The 25,198-nt window shown below is 30.1% G+C and overlaps 1 protein-coding gene across 1 annotated transcript; it reads right to left on the reverse strand.

Moving 5' to 3' along the window:
- Positions 1-19,654: 19,654 nt before the first annotated feature.
- Positions 19,655-20,890, reverse strand: LOC124895248 (coumaroyl-CoA:anthocyanidin 3-O-glucoside-6''-O-coumaroyltransferase 1-like). The gene has a single exon (XM_047405699.1). The coding sequence runs from the start codon at positions 20,888-20,890 to the stop codon at positions 19,655-19,657; it is 1,236 nt and encodes a 411-aa protein (XP_047261655.1).
- Positions 20,891-25,198: the final 4,308 nt, after the last annotated feature.

A 25,198-nucleotide genomic window follows, 5' to 3' on the forward strand; every position in this document is an offset into this window, starting at 1 on the left:
TCATATGAATCCAGTGGTCATTATGCGGCTGTTCTTGCTGAGATAAAAAAATTAACTGAGATTATTTCTTTGTGCCTCTAAGCTTGTAATTTCTACGAAAAGAAAGGTATTGATCTTCAAAAGCATCCGAGATACAAAGATAAAGACCCCTCAGATATTTTTGATGTGATATTTGAAAATAATTTTCCTCAACAATCAAGTGGAAGTTTGTAAGTATTTTAATATACATATACCAATTTTGTAAGTTTGTACATAATATATTTTAGTTGTTAATTAATAATATTTTTAGGGACTGTGGATTGTACATGGCTACATACGCAGAGTGCCTTTCATATGGTCAAAGAGTTCCTCCAATTGAGTTCAACCCCAACGCACTCCGTACAAGATATGTTGCACTTTTGTGGGGTTATGAAATGCGAAAACAAGAATCAAATGCTCATAGTGACTTCGAAGCACCCTTGAGGCCTGTTAGGCAAAGCAGAATAACTAGTGTAACTAAGGTTTTTGATGTATGATGATTGATGAATTTATTACATTGGATAGTTGATAAACCGGCATATGGTTGTAGGATCGAATTGTAAAAACTTTTTGTTTTGAAGTGTTTCAGGCATACTTATTTTGAATTGCATGAAAGTAATTCATTTACTCATTTATTTTTAATATGTTTTCAATAATTTTGTACTAAATCTTTTATTATAGTTTTCAGTTTTATTTGTTGTAGTGAGATTTACCTGCAAAATATTATGCAGTTTTGACATTTTGCATTAAAAATACATATGCAGTTACAGTCATATGTATTTAACTTAAAAATACATATGCAGTGTTCAAATTTTGATGTGGGATTTAGTTTAAAAATACATATGCACTTCAGATTTTTCTTTAAAAATACATATGCATTATACATCATATGTATTTAGATACTTACCAAAAAAAAATATGTATTTAGATAAAAAATACATATGCAGTGTTAACATTTTGCAAAATACATACATCATATGTATTTATACAAATGCAATAGACAACATATGTATTTAACTAATAAATACATATCCATAGTTCATACATTGCATTCAAAATACAGATAAAGTTTATATCATATTTTTATTGTTCAGATTTTGCAATAAATACAATTACAGTATTCAGATATAACAAAATTCATATGGAATATATATTTTGCAATTCAGTTTTGATATTTTACATTAAAAATACATATGCAGTTACAATCATATGTGTTTAGCTTAAAAATACATATGGAGCGTTCAGATTTTGCTATAAAAATACATATACAGTATACATCATGTGTATTTAGCTTAAAAATACATATGCAGTGTTAACAATATGCAAAAATACATACATCATATGTATTTTAATAGTTATTTATTAACATTCTAAAAACAAACATTAAGATATGTAATTCATATGCAATATACATAATATGCAATATATGTCATATGTATCTAATCCTTGCTCATTTACTATCAAAGTAAAATTGAATTCTTTAAATTTTTCAACAAAATATACAAATGCAATATACAATATATGTATTTAACTAAAAAATAGATATGCAGAGTTCATACATTGCATTCAAAATACAAATGAAGTTTACATCTATGTATAGTGTTCATATTTTATAAAATATACAATTACAGATTTCAGATTTAATAAAATTCAGATATGATTTAGAGTTGTAATGGATAAAAAATACATATGAGTGTTAAAAATACATATAGAGTGTTAAAAATACATATGAATTTTAACTTCAAAATACATATGTAGTGTTCAGATTCTGCAACAGATACAAATACAATACTCAGATTTAACAGAGTTCAGAAATCAACTGATGCATAAATGTCTTAACCCAAAAAAATTATGTTCATTCATATAAAAAAAGAAGAAGAAAATTTTAAGAAATATTACGGAAGAACAAATGTATAATTTTCGATATTTCCTACAGGAACGTCTATTGTGACCCTTAGCCCCACAACCACTGCATGAGTTGATGTTCTTCTTTCCAAACATATCCTGTCTCGATTTTTCACGATCCTTCTTTGCAGGTCTTCCTAGAGGGCGTTTGTACTTCGGAGGCAATACTATTTCACCAAGTATGTTAGTTGAAATTATCCAGTCATCTTTGTGTGGTAAAGGATAGATTGAAACATCATATGTCTTCAACACAGTTTTTGGCTTATAAAAATCACAATAATATGGCCCCTCCTGAAAATTCTTGTTGTCCAACACCGTATAAGCATGTGCACATGGTATCTTATCAAGTTGACATGCATTACATGAGAACGTTCTTTTCTTGAGGCAAACAATAAAGTGCTTTTGTTTAGGGGTGTGGAAGAACCGAACCGATTGACAAATCGAATCGATAAAAATATTATTGGTTTATTGTTATTGGGTTATTGGGTTAACGGTTTTTAATGATTTTATAAAAAAAAATTATTAGGTTATTGTTCGGTTTGACTTTTTCTTATTGGGTTATTGGGTAAACCGATAACCCAATAAGAATATATATATATATATATATATATATATATATATAAAATATATATTGAAATATCCGATAATTTTGGTATCAGAGCGAGAAGGTTTTGGGAACATTACCTATTAACTCGCAAACAATTTTCAAAATTTATATGAAAAGACATAGATCATTTCAAGACATAAGGTGTAGTTATTTTTATTTATACAGAGAAATTAGAAAACAAAAACATATATTGACTAAACTACGTAATTTAGAAGAAGGTCAAAAAAGGTTATTAAAAGTTAAAAAAGTACGAACAAACTATTATCACGACTTATTGAGCGCAGTAAATTGGGAAATACAAGGCTGTGAGAGAGACTTAGAAAATAGTACTTCCACAATAAGGTGGCTCAAAGAGCGCATTAGAAGAAAAGCTTATCAGTTAGGATAATAAATGCCAATAAGATATATCGAGGTCATAAGGGAAATACAAAGTCAATATTATAGAGAAATTACATATAAACATCAACTTATAAAAATCCGAAAACAATTTATAGAACGATTAGAACTGTTAAATAAAGAAATAAAAAATTTAGAAAAAGATATTGTAACTTTTAAAAAAGCAGACCCACTAAGTGCCATAACATCCAATTATTACAGAAAAGCTTTAATAAGTGAACAATTTAGGTTGACAGAAAATATACAAGAAGTAGATTTAGACATAACCTATAGTAATAACAGATTGAGATATCAAACAAAGCTAAGCAATAAATACCTTAAATTAAACCACCTAGGATAACAAGATAGCTTCATTAAAACACCTAGATTACCTAGATCTTCGATTCCAACCTGAAAAGAAATATAGAATATTAAAAAATAATTCTACCCTAAGGTGTAATTTTAATCAAGGAGAACATATTTTACATTCCGAAGATAAACAATACAACACGATTATAGATTTCCTGATAAATACAAGTGAAAAAATACAAGAAAAAGATAATAGTCTAATAAGAACGCTAGACAAAATAGAAGCTAATCAAAATAAATATAAAAAGACACTAGAAAAGATAGAACAAAATTTAGATTATCTTAAGTCACAAGAAGTAGAAATAGACAGAAAAATCCAGTATTTAAACCATAAGTTTAACTTGGAAAAAATACCTACAAAATTAGAAATTGAAAAACTAATAGCAACCATAATAGAAAAACCTAAAGAATTAGAACTAAAAACAACTCAACTAATAGCTAAGCTTGTAGAACAAGTAGAAAATATAACAACAGAAATTAAGGACTTACAAAAAATAACAAAAAGATTAGAAGAAATATCACTTTCATGAGTGAAGAAGATATAAATTACAATAAAGCACTAGAAAAATCAAAAAATTATCATAGTGACCCTGAAGGACTATCTAGGCATATACCTTCAAGTCAAACAGATAAAATCTTACTAAAACAAAATAACACTATAATAGAATTACTATTAGACTTACATAGAAAAATAGACATTTTAATAAAAGGCAAAGAAACTCAAAAACCTCTCCACAAAGAGCCAGAATTACCCGAATTACACAAGAAAATAGACATCTTAATAAATAAAGAAACCCAACCAAAAAATAACCTAGAAATAGACGAACTAGTTAACCAATTAAAAAGAATTGAATTAACTCCCAAACAAGAACGAAAAAACATAATACGAAAACCACAAAAATGGACTTTCTATCAAATAGACGGAGAGCCATCGAAAATAATACAGGACAAGGAGAAGAAAGACAAAGAATAAGTTTTTCAGAAAATAGAATAGGAAACAATAATATATTAGCTAGAATATGCAGACGACAACCTAATGCAGAACAGAATCAAGAACTTAACGAAATAATAGATGTAGATAAAGACTTACAAATTTTTCAACAACATCAATTAAAATTATTAAATCCCAAGACACTATATAATGCAGGATATTTTTCTACCGATAACCAGTTATATAGACACTATAGAGAAGAACAAATATCTGCCATAGGAGAAGACTTTAAAATACTAAATTTAGTAAATGCTCATTCTTTAAAGCATCTAAAAAATAGAATGGTATTAATGCATATGGGTTTAATAGTTATAGAAATAAAAGGATTAACTAGAAAAAATTTAGGATCCAAAGTATTGATAACTATATATGATGATAGATGGTCAGACATTAAAAAATCAATAATAGGATTAACTGAAGTAGATATGACTAATAATGGAGGAATATTTTACATAAGCCCAGACTTCCTAATGAATCTAAAAGAATTCGGACAAAATATTAAAATAGGAATTCAGACTAAGGGATACGAAGAAATGAATAGCGGAAATAATTTACTAATGTGCATAGGTTTTATTGGAAAATTAACTTTAAGCAGTAATACAAAATTTAAATTAAAAGTAAATGATGTAGTAGAAATAATGGGAAATAAAGGCATAAGTTTAATAAAACCAATAAAAATAGATCCTGAAATATACGCAGGTTTAGAATGGAATTTAAATAAATTTACTAAACCAAAATTTTTTACACCAGACTCTCATCTACTATATACTACGAGTAAGGGCGAAACTTCAGTAAGGTTTACAGATTACAATTACACAACTAAAAGGAATTTAGACGATGATGAAATAGAAAGTAATATAGAAACGGAAAGCGAGTTTATGAATATAGAAGTCCTACAAGAAGGATATGAAGTAGACATGGCCATAGAAAAGGCTGAAGCTTTAGCGGAAGAATATAAAAATATAACTTTTAAATGTAAAGGATGTCAAAAGGACAACATGAAACTTGAAGAATGTATAAAACATTTCAAAAACTGTTTAGAAAGAAATGATAATTTCGGATACAGAAATACCGAAACTAGCTTTGAAAGAAAAGATGAAGACACACTTTCTATATTAAGTTCCACTATCAGTTATAAAGAACTAGCAGAATTGGAACCAACTAGCTCCTCGAGTGCTAGCCCATTCCAACAGACAAACCCTAATCCTCAACCAATAGATTATAGTACAGGCAATGTACCTAGAAGACCAGCAATTAGGATAAACCCAGACACCGAACTTAGGGGAGATCATATAAAACCAGCAGGAAAACGAATGCCAATAGAAGAACCAATTAAACTACAAGAAGGGGGTAGTAAAGGTAAAATTCTAAATATAGCAGCCCATGATCCCCAAATGTGGGATACAGTAATAGACTTATGGAAAGGAATAGTAGCTGCAGATTACTTAAGACATTATACAGAAACAGATACAGAAACAATGTATAAATATTTAGAAACTTTTTTAGGAGAATCTGCAAAAGCTACATGGGAAAGTTTTAAGACAAACTGCCCATATGACTTTCAGGTTCTATTAAGTATGGGACCAAATCCATATAATTTTACAAATAAAATGCATATGTTATTAACAGGAAAAGATCCAAATAGTGGATTATTAGCTCTACAAAAGGAAGCATTAATAAAACTAGAACAATTAAGCATTTCACATTGGGTATATATAAAGAAATTCCTACAAGATTACTTCTATTATTGTACTGTCAGTGGAAATACTTTTAATGAAGAATTAGGCAAAAAATTATTTAATAAATTACCAGGAGCCTTAGGAAGAGAAATAGAGGATAGATGGTATAAGAGAGATGGGGTAGTTGCTAACCCAAATTTAAAATGGACAATAGGACATAGAACACAACATATAATGGATATATTAACAGAAAAATGTACAAACATACAAATACAAAAACAATTGAAAAGAAATGAAATGAATTTCTGTAAATCTGTTATATACACAACTCAAAATTATGATCAGAAACAACATAAAAGGTATAAGAAAAGAAATAATCAGAAACCATATAATAAAAAACAATACTTCTTAAGAAAGTCAAAGGCTAAAAACCTTGGTTAAATAGAGATCGACATGTTAGAAAATATAGAAACGACAGAAATTATAAAAATAAACTAGAATGTTATACGTGTGGCAGTATAGACCATCTAGCCAACGTATGTCCCAAAAGAAATAATAATAGAACTAGAAATTCTCAATTAATAGAAGATTTCCAAGAAACTTTATTAAACGTAGATGAATATATGTCCAATACCGAAAGTATATACTCCATAATAAGTATTGACATAAATGATAAAGATAATCTAAAATCTGACTCTTCTGAATCAGACGAAGATAACCTAGTTAACGAGCTAGGTCAAGAAATGGAAGATTTAGACTTAAGCAACCTAATGATTAATAATTTAATGAATGTTAACCAAGAATGTATACATGAATTTCAAAGAAATAAGGGTTTAGATAGTAATCGATGCCGTATATGTAATTGGTACCCAAGTAAAGACAACAGAGCTAAATGCAAAAAATGTTACCTAGAGGCATGTATAAATTGTATAGAAAACACTTTAAAAATAAAAGTAGAATCAGAAATAAATAATGGACAAAAATATACGAGCAATCAAATTTTAAACCTAAGGGTATCTACACTAGAGACTCGATTAAATGATCTAGAACAAAGATTAACCATTCTGGAAAAAGGAAAAACAAAAGTCACCCTAGAAGAAACGGATACACAAGAAGCGGTACATTTAGAAAAGTTAGAAGCAGAACTTATGAATTTAGAAGATAATAGCACTGGTCTAATATGCAACGAAGATAAAGAATTCTCTACCATAAAAGTATTAGTAAAAATTAAAATAAAAGACGTAGAAATAGAAACTCTAGCATTAATAGATCCCGGATGCACTAGCTGTTTAATCAATAAAGAAATAGTACCAGAACACTTATTAAAAATACTAGATAAACCTATAATGGCCACTCAAATGGATGGGTCGCACAATATTTATAATTATTACATAGACAAAGCACAAATAAGTTTTTTAAATACATGCAATCAATTCTATAACCCAGTATACAATGTTAACAAAATACTAGCACGAGATTTAAATATAGGATCAGATTTTGTTATTGGATTAAGATTTTGTATACAGAATCAAGGCGGATGTCTCCTGACAAGGGACGGAATAATGCTCTTTAAAAATTTAACTTATACACCAGTCCAAACAGTAGCGCTGCCTACAGTATTTAGAAAACTAAATACAAATAAAAAGAAATTGCTTCCAGAACCATGTTGCGACGATTGCCAAAATAATCAATGCAGCAACCTGCTAAGAGAAAATCTGGAAGAAGTTAGAACCTATACACTACTTAATGCAGAAGGACAAGAATGTTTAACAGATATTGAAAAAGACTATACCCTAATAAATATAGAAACTCAGTTTTATAATTTTAGAAAAGGAATAGATAAAATAGGAATAATAAACAGTCCAAAAGACTTGGAAAATATAATCTCTATATTAGACGAAATGGAAATAATAGGAGAAAAACCGTTAGCCCATTGGGAAGCCAATGAGATAATGTGCAAATTAGATATAATTAATTTAGAATATACAATAAAAACGGCACCTATAGAAGCAAATAATGAAGATACTAAAGAATTTGATATACAGATAAAAGAACTTTTAAAATTAGGAGTAATAAGAAGATCCACCTCTAAACATAGATCAGCAGCCTTTATGGTAAGAAATCATAGTGAACAAGTAAGAAGAAAAGCTCGTATGGTATTAAATTACAAAAGATTAAATGACAATACTAGAACAGATGCTTACAAACTACCCGACAAAAGTGAGTTAATAAACAGAATTCAAAATAAAAAGGTTTATAGTAAATTTGATTGCAAGTCAGGCTACTGGCAAGTTAAAATGCATCCAGATAGCATAGAATGGACTGCCTTCACATGTCCAAGCGGACATTTCGAATGGTTAGTCATGCCGTTTGGATTAAAAACAGCTCCGCCCATTTTTCAACGAAAAATGGATAACATATTCGGAGAATATAAACATTTTATCCTAGTATATGTAGATGATATTTTAGTATTTAGTCAAACCATGCAAGAACATTTAGGACACTTACAAGTAATTTTCAGACTATTTATTAAACATGGTATAATAATAAGTAAAAAGAAGATGGAGTTATGCAAAACTTATATTAATTTTCTAGGAATTACTTTAGGAAATGGGAAAGTAAAACTACAACCACACATAGCAAAAAAGGTACTAGACATGCCAGATAAATTAGAAACAACAAAAGAATTACAAAAATTCTTAGGATTAGTCAATTATGCACGAAATTTTATTCAAGATTTAGGAAAAATAGCAGGACCATTATATGCAAAAACCGGTAGCAAAGGACAAAAACATTTTAATATAGAAGATATTAAATTAGTCCAAAAGATAAAAGAAAAAGTCAGCAATATCCCAGACTTAAAAATCCCATTAGAATCAGACTACTTAATAATCCAAACAGATGGAAGTGATTTAGGATGGGGAGCTATTTTAAAAGCAAGACCTAATAAATATAGTAACAAAAATGAAGAACAAATTTGTGGCTATCAAAGTGGCGCGTACAAAGAAAAAGGCAATATGAGCGCCATAGACTTAGAAGTATTAGCAATTATATATGGCCTTAATGCCTTCAAACTATTTATACTAAATAAAGAAGAAATATTAGTCAGAACAGATTGTGAAGCTATAGTTAAATTCCATCAGAAAATAAATGACAAAACCAGTAGTAGACGAAGATGGCTAAACTTTACAGATACCATATCAGTTTACAAGAATATCGTATTCGAACATATAAAAGGAAAAGAGAACGCATTAGCTGACCAATTAAGTAGATTACAACTAGGAATAACTAAATAAATGTTTAATTTTTATTCATTTGTTTTCAGCATGAGACCAACAGGACAAGCTCCTGCAGACAAAGGCAAAGGTGTAGCTTCATCCTCAGAAGCTTACCAACAGACAATGTTAGGTAACTTAAATTTTAGACCATTAGAATCCCTCGAGACAATGGAACGAATTCATTTCGGCCCATTTAATTTAATAGCATACCCTGAGAGCAATATATCATTCAGAATAAGACCAGACTACGTTTTAGACAGACCCCAAAGGTGTTTAATCGATAACCTCTGGATTTCTTATAACAGACAAAATAGAAATCATTTCATGGCATCTATGAATGCTTTATGTCATTACATGGCCGACAAAAATAGGCCTCGTTTTAAATACTATGTAGTAATTCATGGAAAAACTAATGGCATTTTTCAAACCTGGTTAGAGGTACTAGATTCTATACAAGATTTTAAAGCTCCTCTCTTTAAAGGTTTTAATGATTTCACAGAAGCCACTAATCATGCTAGGGGATACTTAGGCCCAAACTATTACATATCTCCTTCTCTGAGACAAAATCCAGATCAGATACCCCAGTACAACTTGCAAAAGGAAACTGGGAAGATTATTTTTTGTAATCACTGTTCTTCCATGACTGAAAACTTCAAAACGCTCAACGCCCAGAAAGAGTCACTACTCATGGAAAACACTAGACTAATCAAACACATACAAATGTTAGAAATAAAACTCAGACAACAGACTCCCGTGAGCAAAACTGATGCACAAACCCAGACCCCAACTCAGAGTTCTCCATCTCCTCAAAAAATGGATGAGAAGGGTGTGCATTTCCCAATAAATGCTCAGAAATCCACTGTACCGGATGTTGGTACAGCTAGTCCGATTCAAACGGTGATCGGTAAAGACGCATCAAATCCGTTCATGGCTGTCACTTTGCCAAAAAGTGAAGATGAAGGTTGCTCTTCATCAAAAATCAAGATAAAACCTAAGACGTCAAAAAAGACTTTAATATCCAGAAGAAAGAATGAGACAATAGAGACTATAATTAAACAAACACTGGATAGATTTTTTAGAAACCAACCGCAAGACAAATATATAGATGAACTATCAGACGAACAACCAGACAACACAATGCCAGCAATAAATAATACAGAGAGTAATTCTGCAAGATCAAACGAAGAAGACAGCATAGCGCAATTCGAAGATAGCATAGCACAATTCCAGGATGCCCAGGATCCATATGAAGACGATGACTCAGGCATGAGTTTCGACTCCATAGCCCTGCACAACTTGGATACGTAAAGATATTCTACATAGACTCTACAGTTATCTGTATTATTAGCTAGTATGGTCAAGTGGGGATGCCCACTTTATGTCTTGTAATAGTCCGTGTCAGTCTGAGTGCTTCCTTTATCACTACTTTCTAAAAAAGAAAGAAAAACTGTTGAAGCACGCGTCCACAAAGGTACGAAAGAATCTTAATAACGCATGTGACGATGGGGCCCAATGCGTACCCGACTTGCATTATTAAAGCTTTCTTTCTTATCTTTTATAAAAAGTGTCGGCCAATTATATTTCGGCCACGTAGCAGTTTTCAAAACCACTCCTTTATGTAGTTTTTGCCTATAAAAGGCACACATTCTTGTAGTAGAAGATCAGAGTGAAATCAACCAACTCCACATCTCCTTGTAATGTTTAACACCTTCCTCCCAACCAACCTGTCTAACCCAGTGTTTTTCATATAAACCTTGTAACATCGTGTTTTCTATAAAGCTTGAAGTTTTTCTATTCAAATCTTTCGGGGGTTCCCGAAAGGGAAACCTCTCTCCTAGTTACTTCATGTAAGTTCTTATATTTTCCCCACAAAAATATTTCTATTTATGTTTATGTTCTTATTTATATGTTTGATAATTTCTGCATAACCATGTAAATTATCTTAAAATTCTTACCCTTAGTATATGGTTAGTCTCTTAATTTCTTAGTATCAACGATGGATTAACCTGTAAATTCCTAGGAATTCTGGCCTTGTTAGTCCAAAAAGTTTGCACTATAGACGAAGGACGAGTGTTATCTGCCAGATAGCAAATTTTCCGGGGTGTGGTTAAAGAAGCATGATGTTAAGAATATAGATTAAGAGAAAGAGATGAACAGGGTAAAAAAAAAAAAAAAAAAACACTCTGGGGAAAATAAGAATGATAGACATGAAGAAACCATAGGAAAGAGGGAGTACTGAGTAGGATTTTTTACAAACTGAGTTATTCAAACAATTTTCTAAAAACATCGAAATCTATTATTATTCAGTAAATTAATCTATTATTATTCAAATTATTTATTGAAAAAATATATATTGAAATATCCGATAATTTTTATATATATATATATATGACTTATTATATATTTCTCTTTTATTTCTATAAATTAACAAACCTATTATTTCAGTTATACAAACTCTTAATTTCTTCTAACATTATTTAGTTCAAACTTGAAGATTTTTGTAAATTTAAACACATCATGTAGGATTTTTGGTTGCAAGTAAGATTCATTTTTTTATGTTAGTTACTACTATTTCTATTTTATGAGTATTTTCTTATCGGTTAAACCGAAAGTCAAATCGTTAAGGACTAAAAATTGAAAATCGATAAAAAATATCTTATTGATTTGGTTATTGGTTTAACATATTTAAAAATCAAAAATCAATAAATCAAACCAATAATATGTAAAACTGAACCGAACCGACCGATGCACACACCTACTTTTATTTGCCTACACCGTGTACACATATTCTGTGGCTGGTACAATCTAATATAAAAAAGATATAAAAGAAATATGTAAATACACTGCTACAAAAAGATGCAAATCATATTCTCTGATATGTTGTAACCACACCAGCGTATGTATTTTTGCTACACAAGTATACATTTATATATATATTTAATACAAACAAATTACAAAAATATTTTAATTTGTTAATGCAAATATTATTTTACTATATTTATAGACAGTAATGCATATGCAGTGTGTAGATTTTGCATTACAAATACATATGCAGAATACACCATTTTTATTGACCTTCTAAATACATATGCGGTGTTAAGATTTTTAATACAAAAAATATATATGTACAATACATAATATGTTTTCTAATGTTCTTTTTGTTTATGCTGTATATGTTTTTCATTAATTTAGAACTGAATGGAAGTAATTCTCTTACTTATATTTTCATAATTATAAATTCCACAAATCTAAAAGATCATACCGTCATACGAGTACACAAACCCTCGTTCTCTTTGAGTATGTCGTTAAATTTTTCAATGAGTGTTGTGAATGTATATGAAGCCTCCTGTCTATTTTCGCAATTCCATTTTACAAACAACAATCGAACTTCCTCAAGAAAATCATAAATTGACAATTCTCTAGCTGATACAAGTACTTCATTTATTGACTCTGCAATATTTAAGGTCATAGTCCATCCTCGGTGAACTGTTGCATAGGACCTAACCCACTTATCGTAACCAGCCAATTCCAAATATTTCTTCACCCTAATATCAACTGTCGCAACCTTTTCTATTAACATATGAAATTCTAACTTTGAATATGCTTTGGCCATTGTATAAAAAATCTCCGATAATGCATCATGTGACTTTCTGTATAGTTTTTTCACATTCTTTCATAGATGCCACATACATGCATAATGCGGAACATCTTTGTACACATCACCAATAGCCTTTATGATGCTTGGATTCCGATCAGATACAACACACATGTTCTGTATTTTCCCGTAAACTTTCTTTGGATTCTCAAAAAACCAAGTCCAAGATGCATCATTTTCAAAATCAAACACATCATATGTCAAAGGAAATATATGACCTATATTTAAAAATACATTCTGGACATTCAAATTTAAATACATATAGTAATTGCATATATATTTATTAAAAATACAGATTAAAAAAACTGTATATTTTATCAAAGAAATAGTATCAATTACATATACTAACATGTCAATGTACATCACAAACATACATTATCAATTATACATATTTTCATTCATGAAACTTGAGAAATATATTTATTTTTATACAGATGTGTATTTATCAGAAATAAATTTATATTATCAAGATATATGAATAAATACATATAAACATATGACCAGGCGTACAATGTAAATATAAAATAAAATGATACTTACCTACTTCATCCATCGTACATGCAGTTATAAATGTTTCAGTATACATTCCTATCAGATGACTACCATCAACAACTACGATAGGTCTACAATGATCGGATCCTTTAATGAATGCACGGAGAATTATAAATACATTTAAGAACTGATTCTCATCCGTCTTCTTCATTCTTATACGTGACTCAAGATAGGTATTGTTCAACATATATAAGTAGGATGGTAATTTCTCGTAAGATGCTGATGGCTTACCCCTCAACTCTTATGATGCTCTTTCCTTGGCCCTCCAACATAAAGTGTATGTCAAATTCATACCAAAATCTTACTTCATGTTATTTTTTATTTCGGTCGCACTGTATTTACGACTTACTAGTAGCTTTCACCTTTGGTTAGACCTTGTCCTTCACTGGGCAAGTATCTTGAGCTATGAACTCTCTTATTCTAAATATACCAGAATCTCCCATACCAGATGCACGATATAAAAAATCACAGTTCCCTGATTTGCAAACCAATGTATAACTGCATCCAAGATATTTTAACACTATCAAAATATATATCCAAAATTATTTTAAAAATGAACAAAATAATTTAGAATGTACGTACCATTTCTTACTTGACCTTTCACTTCGCGTTTGAAATTTCTCCCTAATTGTATAATTCTTCATGACCGACTTTAAAATATTTTTCATCAAGTAAACCTGATCTTCCTCAATATGTTTGTGATGTGGGTCTGATATAATCACCTGAACTGTACCCATCTCAAATACATCTAAGGCTATTGTATTTTTAGAAATCATCAAAGCTCCTTCATTAGATGTATTTAACACTGTTTGCATATTGATAACGTCGTCTCTTCTTTCAATAGTGTATACAGATGAACTAGCAAAACTGCTTCCTACAACTTTCTCCAAAATACTTACATATAAAGAAAGACAATTCATGTCTTATATCTCTTGTTTCTGCAAAATAAACACCTCCAAACCCTTATCATTATGTATTTGTATTTGCCCTGCATTATCAGTATAGCATCAGTGACGTACTCTTCATAGTTTTTTTCATACGTCCACCTTCCAAAATGCTTCACGAGAACTGGTATACTTCCAATTTCCAACTGATTGAACCCAAAATTTATAAATATAAATATTTGTAAGATTTCAATTATTACAAAAAATACTTTTCAAAAGAAAAATTAAAACCCAATATTTCAGTTATAAACGTAAAGTAAGTTACACAGCCAACAATTATAATCGAAAATATATTAACACAATATTTGTTAAACTTAAAAAACAAACACAACAAAAGTTTTCAGCAGCTCGAATTTCGTCAAGCAAAACTTCAAAAAAAAAACAGAATTTCATCAGCTCGATAAAAATGAATTCTATCAGTTTTTGTTCTATCAATCATAGCACTCAACAACAACACTAAAAAATACATTTATTTCAGACTAACTACAATGACAAAGTATGTGTTCAACTCTAAATACAATCAAATACAGGACTTTCAAATTCAAACACAACTAATATATATATATATATATATATATATATATATATATATATATATATATTATAAACTCTTTTCATATATACAGTTATACTCTCAAATTCTGACAAGAAACAATACAAAAAATAAAATTTGATCAGCTTGAAAATCTGAATTCGATCATTTTTTGTTCTAGGAGTTCAAATTACTATTGCATAAACTTTAAATCGCAATTTGTTTAGAATATATTCAAAAATGATTTTACGACGATGTGGAAAATTTGAACAGAGCATCACAATTAGATCAATAGAAAAAATGATCAAAATATCAAAAAAATGTTTCGAAAATAAATTAAAATCACAAAAAAATTAATTTAATACCTTCAATAACAGTTAAGCACGAATTTTCAACTGAAAGTTGAATTCTGAAATTTTATCCAGAAGAAGGTAAAGTTGATCGTTGAAGTAAAAGAAACTGATTGTTCAAACTGGTATTGAACAACAACAAATACAACTGAATTTGATCGTTTGATTAGGACGAAATTGTAGATTCAACTTAGTTTGAATTTTTTTTTTATGAAGGATCACGTTTATGAAACTGTTTTTTGAATTTGAATAGGGTTGTTAGCATATAACAGAAAAGGCGTGATTGATGAGCTTTTAATGGGATTGTAATCTTTAACAGTTAATTTAAGGAAATATTATCATATTAAAATCAATTAATTATGTGTAGTAAAAAACTGTTGTATTTGTATTTTCATAGAAATAGTTTGCAAAAATACAAAATACAACTTGTTATATTATATAATTATGAAAGTGTTGCTATGAAACTCATAATTAAGGGGCTAAGTATGCTATTTCTGAATTTTGCCCTATATAAAATTCGCCTTAAAGAACTCTCACGCTACACAAAAGTTTAATTAGTAAAAACAAAAAATTAAAAGTATATTTATTTAAAGCGGAAAACTAAAGATCACTCCGTTTCAAAGATGACCGTGCAATTTTGTGGCTCTTTTGGACGCAAAATTTGTGGAAAAAAAAGGGAAAATTTCAGAAATAGCAACTATAGAGCCTTAATTGTAACTTTTATAGCAACAGTTTCATAATTACGAAAAATAGCAAATTGTATTTTGTATTTAAGTAAACTGTTGCTATACAAATACATATACAACAATATTTACTGTCCTTGTTTTACTCAAATTAGTTGAGCTAAATAAGAAGTAATTATCACATCTAATTAAATACTCATAAATTACTCTTATTTAAATTAGTAGATTCCTTTTCCAAATCAAACTCAATTATGAAAGATTATTATTCCCATGATCTTCAAAATTTCAAAATATCATTCTCTTATATCTCTAACTATTTTTCTTATTACATTTTTCATTTTTTATCTTTTTTTTTTAATTTTAATTTCTTTTCCTTTTTCATTTTTTCTTTCCACTTTATTTTCTCTCTTCTACTTTTCTTTTTTGGTTCTTTTTCGTTTATTTATTTATTTAATTATTATTTTCTTTCATCGTTTATTTTTTTTTCTTTTCTCATATTTTTTTTCGTTTTTTTCTTCTTCTTCTTTTTTTCGCTTTTGTTTTTACACTTCTATTTCTCTTTTTTTTTTTTTTTCCTTTTTTTCTTTTTTTTTTTTTTTTTTTTGAATTTTTATTTTTATTTTTTCTATTTTTTTTGTTTTTTTTGTTTTTGTTTTTTTACTCTTCAATCTCTATCTTTTATTTTTAAAAGGCAAATATCTATATCATATATACATTCAAAAATATACAAAATAAATAGGCATACAGATCTGCATATGTATTTACGGTAAAAAACATACATATATATCTGAATATGTATTTACAGAAATACATATCTGACTCACATGTATATATAAACATATAGGACACAAAATCTTTGTAAAAAAAATGACAATTATATACATATACATATAGGTAATAAAAAAAAATTACATGATACATATCTTAAACAATAAAAGAAAACAAATAAGTACACATGTTATCCTATAAAATGACATAGTATGTACAGTTCAAAGATAAATTCAACACCGTAAAAAATACATATACCTCTGCATATGTATTTACAGAATACATATCTGATCCATATGTATATTCTTATTTTATATAAGTCACCTTTATATTTCGCAAATACATATGAAAATATATAGTATAGTTATGTTTGTTACAGTTTAATATGAATATGATATGTATTTCATAAATACATATGTATGTTTTGTACTGTAAATATATATCCAGATCTGTATGGCTATGTATTTTGTATGTTTTTTGAATATGTGTATGTGATATACATATTTATTTTTTCAAAATAAAATTTAGAGATAGAAGAGTAAGAAAATAAAAAATAAATAAAAAATATAAAAACAAAAAAACAAAAAAAGAGAAGTGAAAAAAAAGGAAGAAAGGGAAATAGAAGTGTAAAAATAAAAGAAAAAAATAAAATAAAATTAAAAAAAAAAAGAAGAAGAAAACAAAAATAGAAAAAAGAACAAAAAGAAATGAGAAAGGAAAAAAAAAGCGAACAAGAAAAAAAAGAGAAATAGAAGAGAGAAAATAACGTGAAAAAAATGAAAAAGAAAAAGAAATCAAAATAAAAAATAAAATGATAAAAAAGTAAGATGGAAAAAAACTAACAAGAAAAAAAGGTAGAAATATGAGAGAGTGAAAGACAGTAATGATGTTTTATTTTGAAATCTTGAAGATGATGGAGATAATTATCTTCAAATGTGAAAAAGGAGAAAAAAATTAAAAATAAAAAGAAAAAGGAAAAAAGAAGAGAAATAGAAGAGAAAAAATAAAGTAAAAATAAAATAAAATAAAAAAAATAATAAAAAAATAAAATGAAAAAAAAAGATGTAAAAGATATAGCTATATTTGGGGTGGTAAAATAGTGGAGTGAAAATAAGAAAATGTAAAGTAGTGAGAGTAAAACATGCACTTACCTAATTAATGCGTAAAATCATGTTACTTTTGTAATAAACTATAATTTTACAAAAGTATTACTATTTATTGTAATTACAGTCTTAAGTATGATATTTTCTATAATTTTTTATTTTTTTAAAAAACATACATTGCCTTCTCAATAATATTTGCGACAGGTCCTAACGTGGAGGGCCTTAATACTGCCTCCTCCTGACTAGCAGGAGATTGTCATGGATCTTTTGATGGGCCATTTCAGGTACAATAATTTACAACTTTTTTTTTTTTTTGGGGATTTCTACTCAATATTTTATATTTATTTAGTTCTCGAGACTCGATTAATATAAATTGGTGTCACATAACACTCACTAAGGAGAGAAGTATGAAGTATCCTTTATTGGAATTAAAAAAAGAAAAAAAATTAAACTCGAACTCAAAATTTTGTTGGAATCAAAATAACAAGGTATTATGAGGAAGCTGACAGTTACGAAAATCTTGAACAATGATAAATATACTTTTTAATTATTTAATTTATCATCATTCAAAGTCTGCAACTATCAACTTTTGCACGAGGTCATATTATTTTAATTTCAATAAATCTTTAATTGAGAGTCAAAAGAATCTGTTTTGATGCTTGCAATGTATAACCAACATTTGCTCCCACATTTTATGTGCCCCTGTAAAAGGTCTTTTTAATTAGGAGGATAATATATGGATAGTTTGGTACGTTGAAGATAGGTAAAAATAAAATTAACTCAAACATTATTTTGATTTTCTTATTCGATGTACCAAACAACATGCTTTGGACAATTCTAAGATAAGGAGGGCATTAGAGCTCTCGGAAAGTTCAACGCTGTCTGCCAAATTGAACATAACATGGTTTGTATTTTAAAAGTAGTTCTTAAAATATCTCTTTACACTACGTCATATTAACACGAGATATCCTCTATAATGTATTGCTTTTCTCTTCTAAACATCAATATAATTTTTAAGAGGAATTAGAAGGAAGTATTCTAAATAAAGAATTAAGTTTAAGAGAATTTAAAAGCATAAGTTACCCAAAATATGAGATAATGAATAAATACAACATTTATATTCTAAACAACAAAAATTATTTGTAAAAGTTTCTCATAATATACAATTTGCAACTAGAAATAAACGAGAATATGGTCAACTAAACTAGTAATTAAACCAAAAAACTAATGGAGTACGCGCGCTGTTATTTCATAATGATTGTGACGTAAATGAACATAGAAATTATATAAAACAAGTGTGATCCACAATAAAATATGAAATAGGTTTAATATATAAAGATCATATTCCTAATTGTGAGGTTGAGATGTGGTAATAGATCGACCTGGACTTAAAAAAGGAAAATTGAAAACAGATTGAAAAACACAAAATTACCCTAACAATTAATTTTGATATAACGATAAGAAAACAAGCATGGCAACCAATCACTCGATAAATTAATGTGTAAGTGCCAAATTTATTTACAATAAGTCGAATGTCTTATTTAAATTAATGAAATAACCTCTTGCATAAATATTGGATATGACTGCATAAAATTATATCTTTTGATCAATTCTCTATCAAACTTTATGCATACACAAAACTTAGTACATCGAGCTGCTCTTACCGAATATGTTATGTGAAATGAAAGAGAAATCAGTGAAGATTTTTGAGACCTTCATTATAGAAAACATTAAAGGCTTCCATTTTGGCCAATGGAAGAGCCAAACCAACCTCTATTCCACCACTCATGTCTCTACTCTCACATAGAGATACATCACCTGTTTTATCTATTGATATTTCTTCAATCATTTTGGGTCGGCCCCACCGAAATCCAACGAGTAAAGATCCACTTTCGGAGACCCGGTTACCGTCATATGGAGCCCCGACCCATTAAACACTTTCCAATCGGACATCCAATTTTCAACCCGACCCAACACATTCCTATTCAATTCCTTGATGGTATCACCAATTGTCTTCGCAGCAAAAAGTATACCATTTTCTCCCAATAATTCATTTCTCCTTGCCATTGCTCTACCAAATGCAATGCAATTACCTGCATAACTAATCGGTACCGGGTAACCCAACCGGGTTATACCACCCGCTATAAAACCGAAGTAATGGGGCTCCGTTTTGTCAATTGTATCTTCAATGTTGTCCATGTTAGCTTTCAACCAACACACCCAAATAAATGAACATGTCACCACATAGGGCGAAAGGAGCAACTGGGCTGACCCGAATAGTTTCTTGGACCGTGATATGATCCACCCATTGATCACCTCCATGTCGGGTCGACCCATTACAAATGTGGATCTTACCATGTCACTAAAATTGCCATTTGCCAATTTTGGCACATTTTTTTGGTTCCACATGATTGGTTCAACCCCATTGGTGTCACGAATTATTGACCTATCACAGTATGGCAAATTCTTGTTCAACACAGGCAAGTACAATTCTAGTCCATTTCTAAAAATACCTGCCCACGTCTTCAAGAAATTGTTAGATGTTCTTTCATCAGCCACCACGTGACGTTTGGAGAATCCAATAGAAACACCACAATTAGGAAATATAGTAATTTGAACAGCCAAAAGTGAGTACTTTAACTCTTGGTCCACATGTAACAATTCACCAATTTGTGGCAAATGAGGTACTAATTGGTGAAAATCTTGAACACCCTTCTGATGATGGATTAAAAGATGGTTATAATAATCATACGTAGACTCTTTTATGGTTAATGTAACAGAGTCTCCTGAGGTGTAGGTAATTTTTGGCTTAGATGGTTGTGGTGGAATTATTAAATTACCTACTAAAGGGAAATAGTATTGGAGTGTTAAAGAAAGTGAAATCTTGAAATTGGATAAAATGGTTTGTTTGAAATGAGAAGTTGTGTGAGGGAAATCATAGAAAAAAAGTGGTTGACTTGGTGGAAAAAGAAGCCAAGGTATGTCCAAGAATGTTAATGGTAAAGTAGTTGATGGAATTGAACCTGTTGGTGGAGAGACTTGGCAACATTCAAGAAGTTTAACTTGCTGTGTATGTGCCATTGTGAGGAATGGCTCTTCTACTAGAAGTATTGAACTTGCAGGTGCTTTTAGTTGGCTTTATAGCCATTCTGATCGCAACAAGAAATGACTCATAAATATCCTCATTTCATTTAGGGCCTATTTGGAAAGCGAAATTCGATTTGGTGTAATTGGGTAAAGTTACATTAGCATTATATTGTGTCAAATAGATAGGTCATTGTAATTATCAGATCTTGTATACTAACCCAGTAATTACATCAATTTCAATTACCAGTTACTTTTCATACATACACCTACCAGTTACTAGGTGACTTTACATAGAGACTCTTAGGACTAAATTTATTCCTATTCTATTTATTAGGTCAAAAATATTCTTACATATTAAAATGACTCAAAAATATCATATTTCGATCCGTTGGATCAATTTTTGCTCTTCTTTCATTTATCTAAAAATTACATGTATACACAAGGTAACTTTACCTTATAACATAAAAATCCATATTGGAAAACAAATAACAAAAATCTCAAATTAATTACTCAAATTCCTACCTTTTTTACCTTCTCTCCCTTCCTTCTTATACATCCCAAACCACTGTATTTTGCTCTAAATTGTGCTCCTTTTTTCCTCCTAAAATCTTGCTACCTTTTCTCTCCAATTATCTATCTCCATTAAACCTTCTTATTATCTCTCCACACCCACAAATCCTAGCGATCTACAATAATCTCTCTCCAGTTTCATCATACATCCGCACACACAAAAATCTCCTCATCATTTCAAGTTGACGTAAGAAAAGAAAACAAACTGATTCAATTATTATACAAGTAAACTTTCCACCTGAAAATTAATATTTGTTTCTTTTGTTGTTCACTTTAATGAGTCCTGTTGTACAAGGAATGAATTCAAACATATATTTTGTTGCTATCACCGTTTTCAATTCATAATTTTGAATTTACAGTGTTTTAAATGGATCCGGAAGCTGCACGGGATTCACTGGATCTGTTATTTAAGCGTTCTCAAATTTCATCAAGCACCTAGAGATGTTAAACAATTACAACACTTCTTAGTTTTTGATGTTGGTTTGGATTCTTAGTTTTTATTGTTTTATTGAAACTGCTTATACATACATATGTTATGTATAGTCAGCAGCATCGTTTACTAAGGTCATGTTTCGATTTTAATTTAATGTATTGCAATGACGTAAAATCTATTGTATCAGTACTTCTCAATCATTAGAATGTTAATACTATCAATGTTTGCAACTAATACAATAAATTATCGTTTATATCTAATGTATAACAAATATTTATACACTTAAGTGTTTAATATTTGTAACGTATGACAAATAATTATACACTAAATTGCATGTCAGATATCATTATATTTTCAATTACTGAAATCTCATAACTTTAAATATATGTATAATAGCATTATACATTTATTACGTCATCATACATTTAAATATATGTCTAATAAACCCTGATACAATAAATATTATAACGCAAAGTAATAAACAACATTATAATATATAAAACAGTTATGTGTGAATCAACTTATATATATGTAAGTAACAAAACTTAATCTAAATACTTAACCAATATTTTTTTAGATTCCATATGTCGGATACATTAATAATCTTTTTAACCATTGAATGAGATATTGTAAGACCCCGCAAATCTCTAGCTTAATTCAGTCCGTTAAGCTTGCCAAGGGGTCCCAGACCTAGAATATGTTAGCTAAGTATTCAGAATTAGTGCTATTTTAGCCTATGAAAGTCGATAACCTTGTTTCGCCACCTTTACGTTCATTAAAGGATAATATTTGAGTTAATTCACGATCAGGAAGGTTAATAGGTGATCCCGGGCGAGTTTTAAATTTTTTGAACTTTGTTTGGAGCTCCTTTGGAATCCCAAGACACTAAATCAGCGCGATCTTGGCGCACCACGTCAACTATCGCGTTGATTAATATTTTTCCCATCTACCAACATCCAATTCCAGTGAATCGATGCGAACATGGCGCAACGCGTTGGCTATCGCGTCGATGGTATCGACGCGTCGCTCGATCTATGCGTCGGTAGCCCAGTTTTCATTCATTAAAAGATCGCGTTCTTGGGGGTATTTAGGTCTTTTAACCTCGATTCTAGGCCCCCAAAATACGAAATTAAATTCTCTATAGAGCAAATATAGTCATTCTTTCTCAAATTTGCTCAAGAACAAAACCCTAGAAGATTCAATTTCAAATCAAGAACTCAAGATTCAACCATAAACTTTCAGAAATTCTTCAACAAAGGTATGTGAAGTGTTCATCCAAGGGTTCCTTCAACCCTTGGAGTCCAAGAATCTCTTTTGAACTTCAAGTAATGGATTTTATGATTTCCATGGTTGGAATTAAAGTGTATCCATGATTGCTGTTTGGATTAAGTTCCTAATTCATAATTTTATATATATATATATATTTCATGTGAATTTGGTCATTATGTGTGTAGATTAACGTGAATCCATGATAAACCCTTGATTTGTGAAAATAGAGAAGAATTATGATGCTCACTTATTGTTCAATACTATGTGCATATACTATGCTCACCAAGTGCTTGATAAATTGTCCATGTGAACTATTAAGAGAATGAAATCATGTCAAGTTAGCTTATGTGCAAGTTATATCATGCAAGTGTTTGTTAAAATGCCCCAATGAATGAATGATGATCAAGTTCATAGTTTACATGTTTCATGTTTACGCCATATCTCTTAATTTATGCTATCGAGTCCTGGGGGTACTTGTACCCAACAATTTAGCTGATTACCTAGAGCCATGGTCGGTCATAGAACAGTATCAGTCACGTCACGACCATTAGTACTCTCAGTCAGTTACAGAACTCAGGAAAACTCAGTAGATTCAGTAATAGTTTAGTCGAACTCAGTATTTAGTTCAAACCTCAGTAAACTCTATCAGCCAATGGAATTTAGTAATATTCCGTCAGTCAACGGATCTTAGTGGGCTCAGTTCCATCCAGCTAAGCAGTAATCTTAATAACAGTTTAGTCCAGCTTAGTACAGAATAGAAATTAGTTCAGTATCTATTTAGTTGAGAGTATAATTCAACACCGAGTTAACCCAGGGATGGGGGCATTCCTGTTAGCAGAGGATTTGACCCTTAGCAAAAATCCCTACGTTACAGAACTACGTAGCCAGCGTATGTTGAGATATCTTTCTATCAGATATTATGAGTATTGATACTTCTCATCCGAGTTATTTTGCCAGTAAGGGTTGACGAAAGAGCTTACTGTAGAAAGAGTTAACTCGCAGCTTGTCCTTACTCGTGGCACGGTATTGACACCCTTCCAATCGGGGTTACAGGTTGGTCCCCAATCAGTTTAGAAAGGGGGATGTTGGTTAGATGATTACCTCTTACAGTCTCAGTTTTTGTCTCAGTCTTAGAATAGAACTCAGTTCAGTTCTACAGATTCAGTACTATCAAATATAGCACTCAGCTCAGTACGAAACTCAGTGTAGTTCCTCAGAATTCAGGACTGTCAGATACAGTCATCTAGTTATCAATAGTACAATATTCAGTAAACTCGATAAATTAGTTAATCAGCATTCAGATCCAGTATTCAGTACTAGCACGATTTTCGTTACAATATACGTATTCATGCATGTACTCTTATTCAGTCATACTCATATTATTCAGTTATTATTGTTCATGCATATGAACCCATGCATTCCAGCCTACCTCACTGACCATACCAGTACATTCAAAGTATTGACGCATGTTTTTTGCGCTATGATGTCTTATATCATAGGTTTCAATGCACGAGCTCTAGAGTACCCTTAGTAGACCAGACTCTCAGCGTTCAGAGTAGTGGTGAGCCCTCATAGTTTGAGGATGTGTTTATCATTTATAGTATATTTTTCAGTTTATTTTAGCATATAGAGTTAGTTGGGGGCTTTTCCCATCAACTCCGCAGTTCAGACAGTTTAGAGGCTTCTCAGACTAGAGTATTTTCAGATAGTTATTCATTTTTTAGTATTTTGTTCAGTTTTGGTATTTAATACCGCATTCGGTATTATTCAGTATTATTTATAGATTGAACCTTATGTCATGTTTCTACATAATTTTGCATATTATTCAGCATTATTATTCAGTTGTTGCAGTAAGTATCAGCCATGGGTTAGCTAGTGGTCCTTCGGGATTATTAGCACTGTGTAGCATCCAGGGTACAAACTTGGGGCGTTACAAATTTGGTATCAGAGCCTAAGGTTCAATAGAGTCCTAGGAAGTCTGGAAGCCACATCTAGTAGAGTCTTGTACATGGGTGTGTTGCGCGCCACAC

This window comes from Capsicum annuum, unplaced genomic scaffold (assembly GCF_002878395.1).
Source record: "Capsicum annuum cultivar UCD-10X-F1 unplaced genomic scaffold, UCD10Xv1.1 ctg80857, whole genome shotgun sequence".
Taxonomy (NCBI): Eukaryota; Viridiplantae; Streptophyta; class Magnoliopsida; order Solanales; family Solanaceae; genus Capsicum; species Capsicum annuum.

What these genes read in the sequence shown, in the direction of transcription:
- LOC124895248 (XM_047405699.1), bottom strand. Translation starts at nt 20,890, where the DNA reads ATGGCACATACACAGCAAGTTAAACTTCTTGAATGTTGCCAAGTCTCT.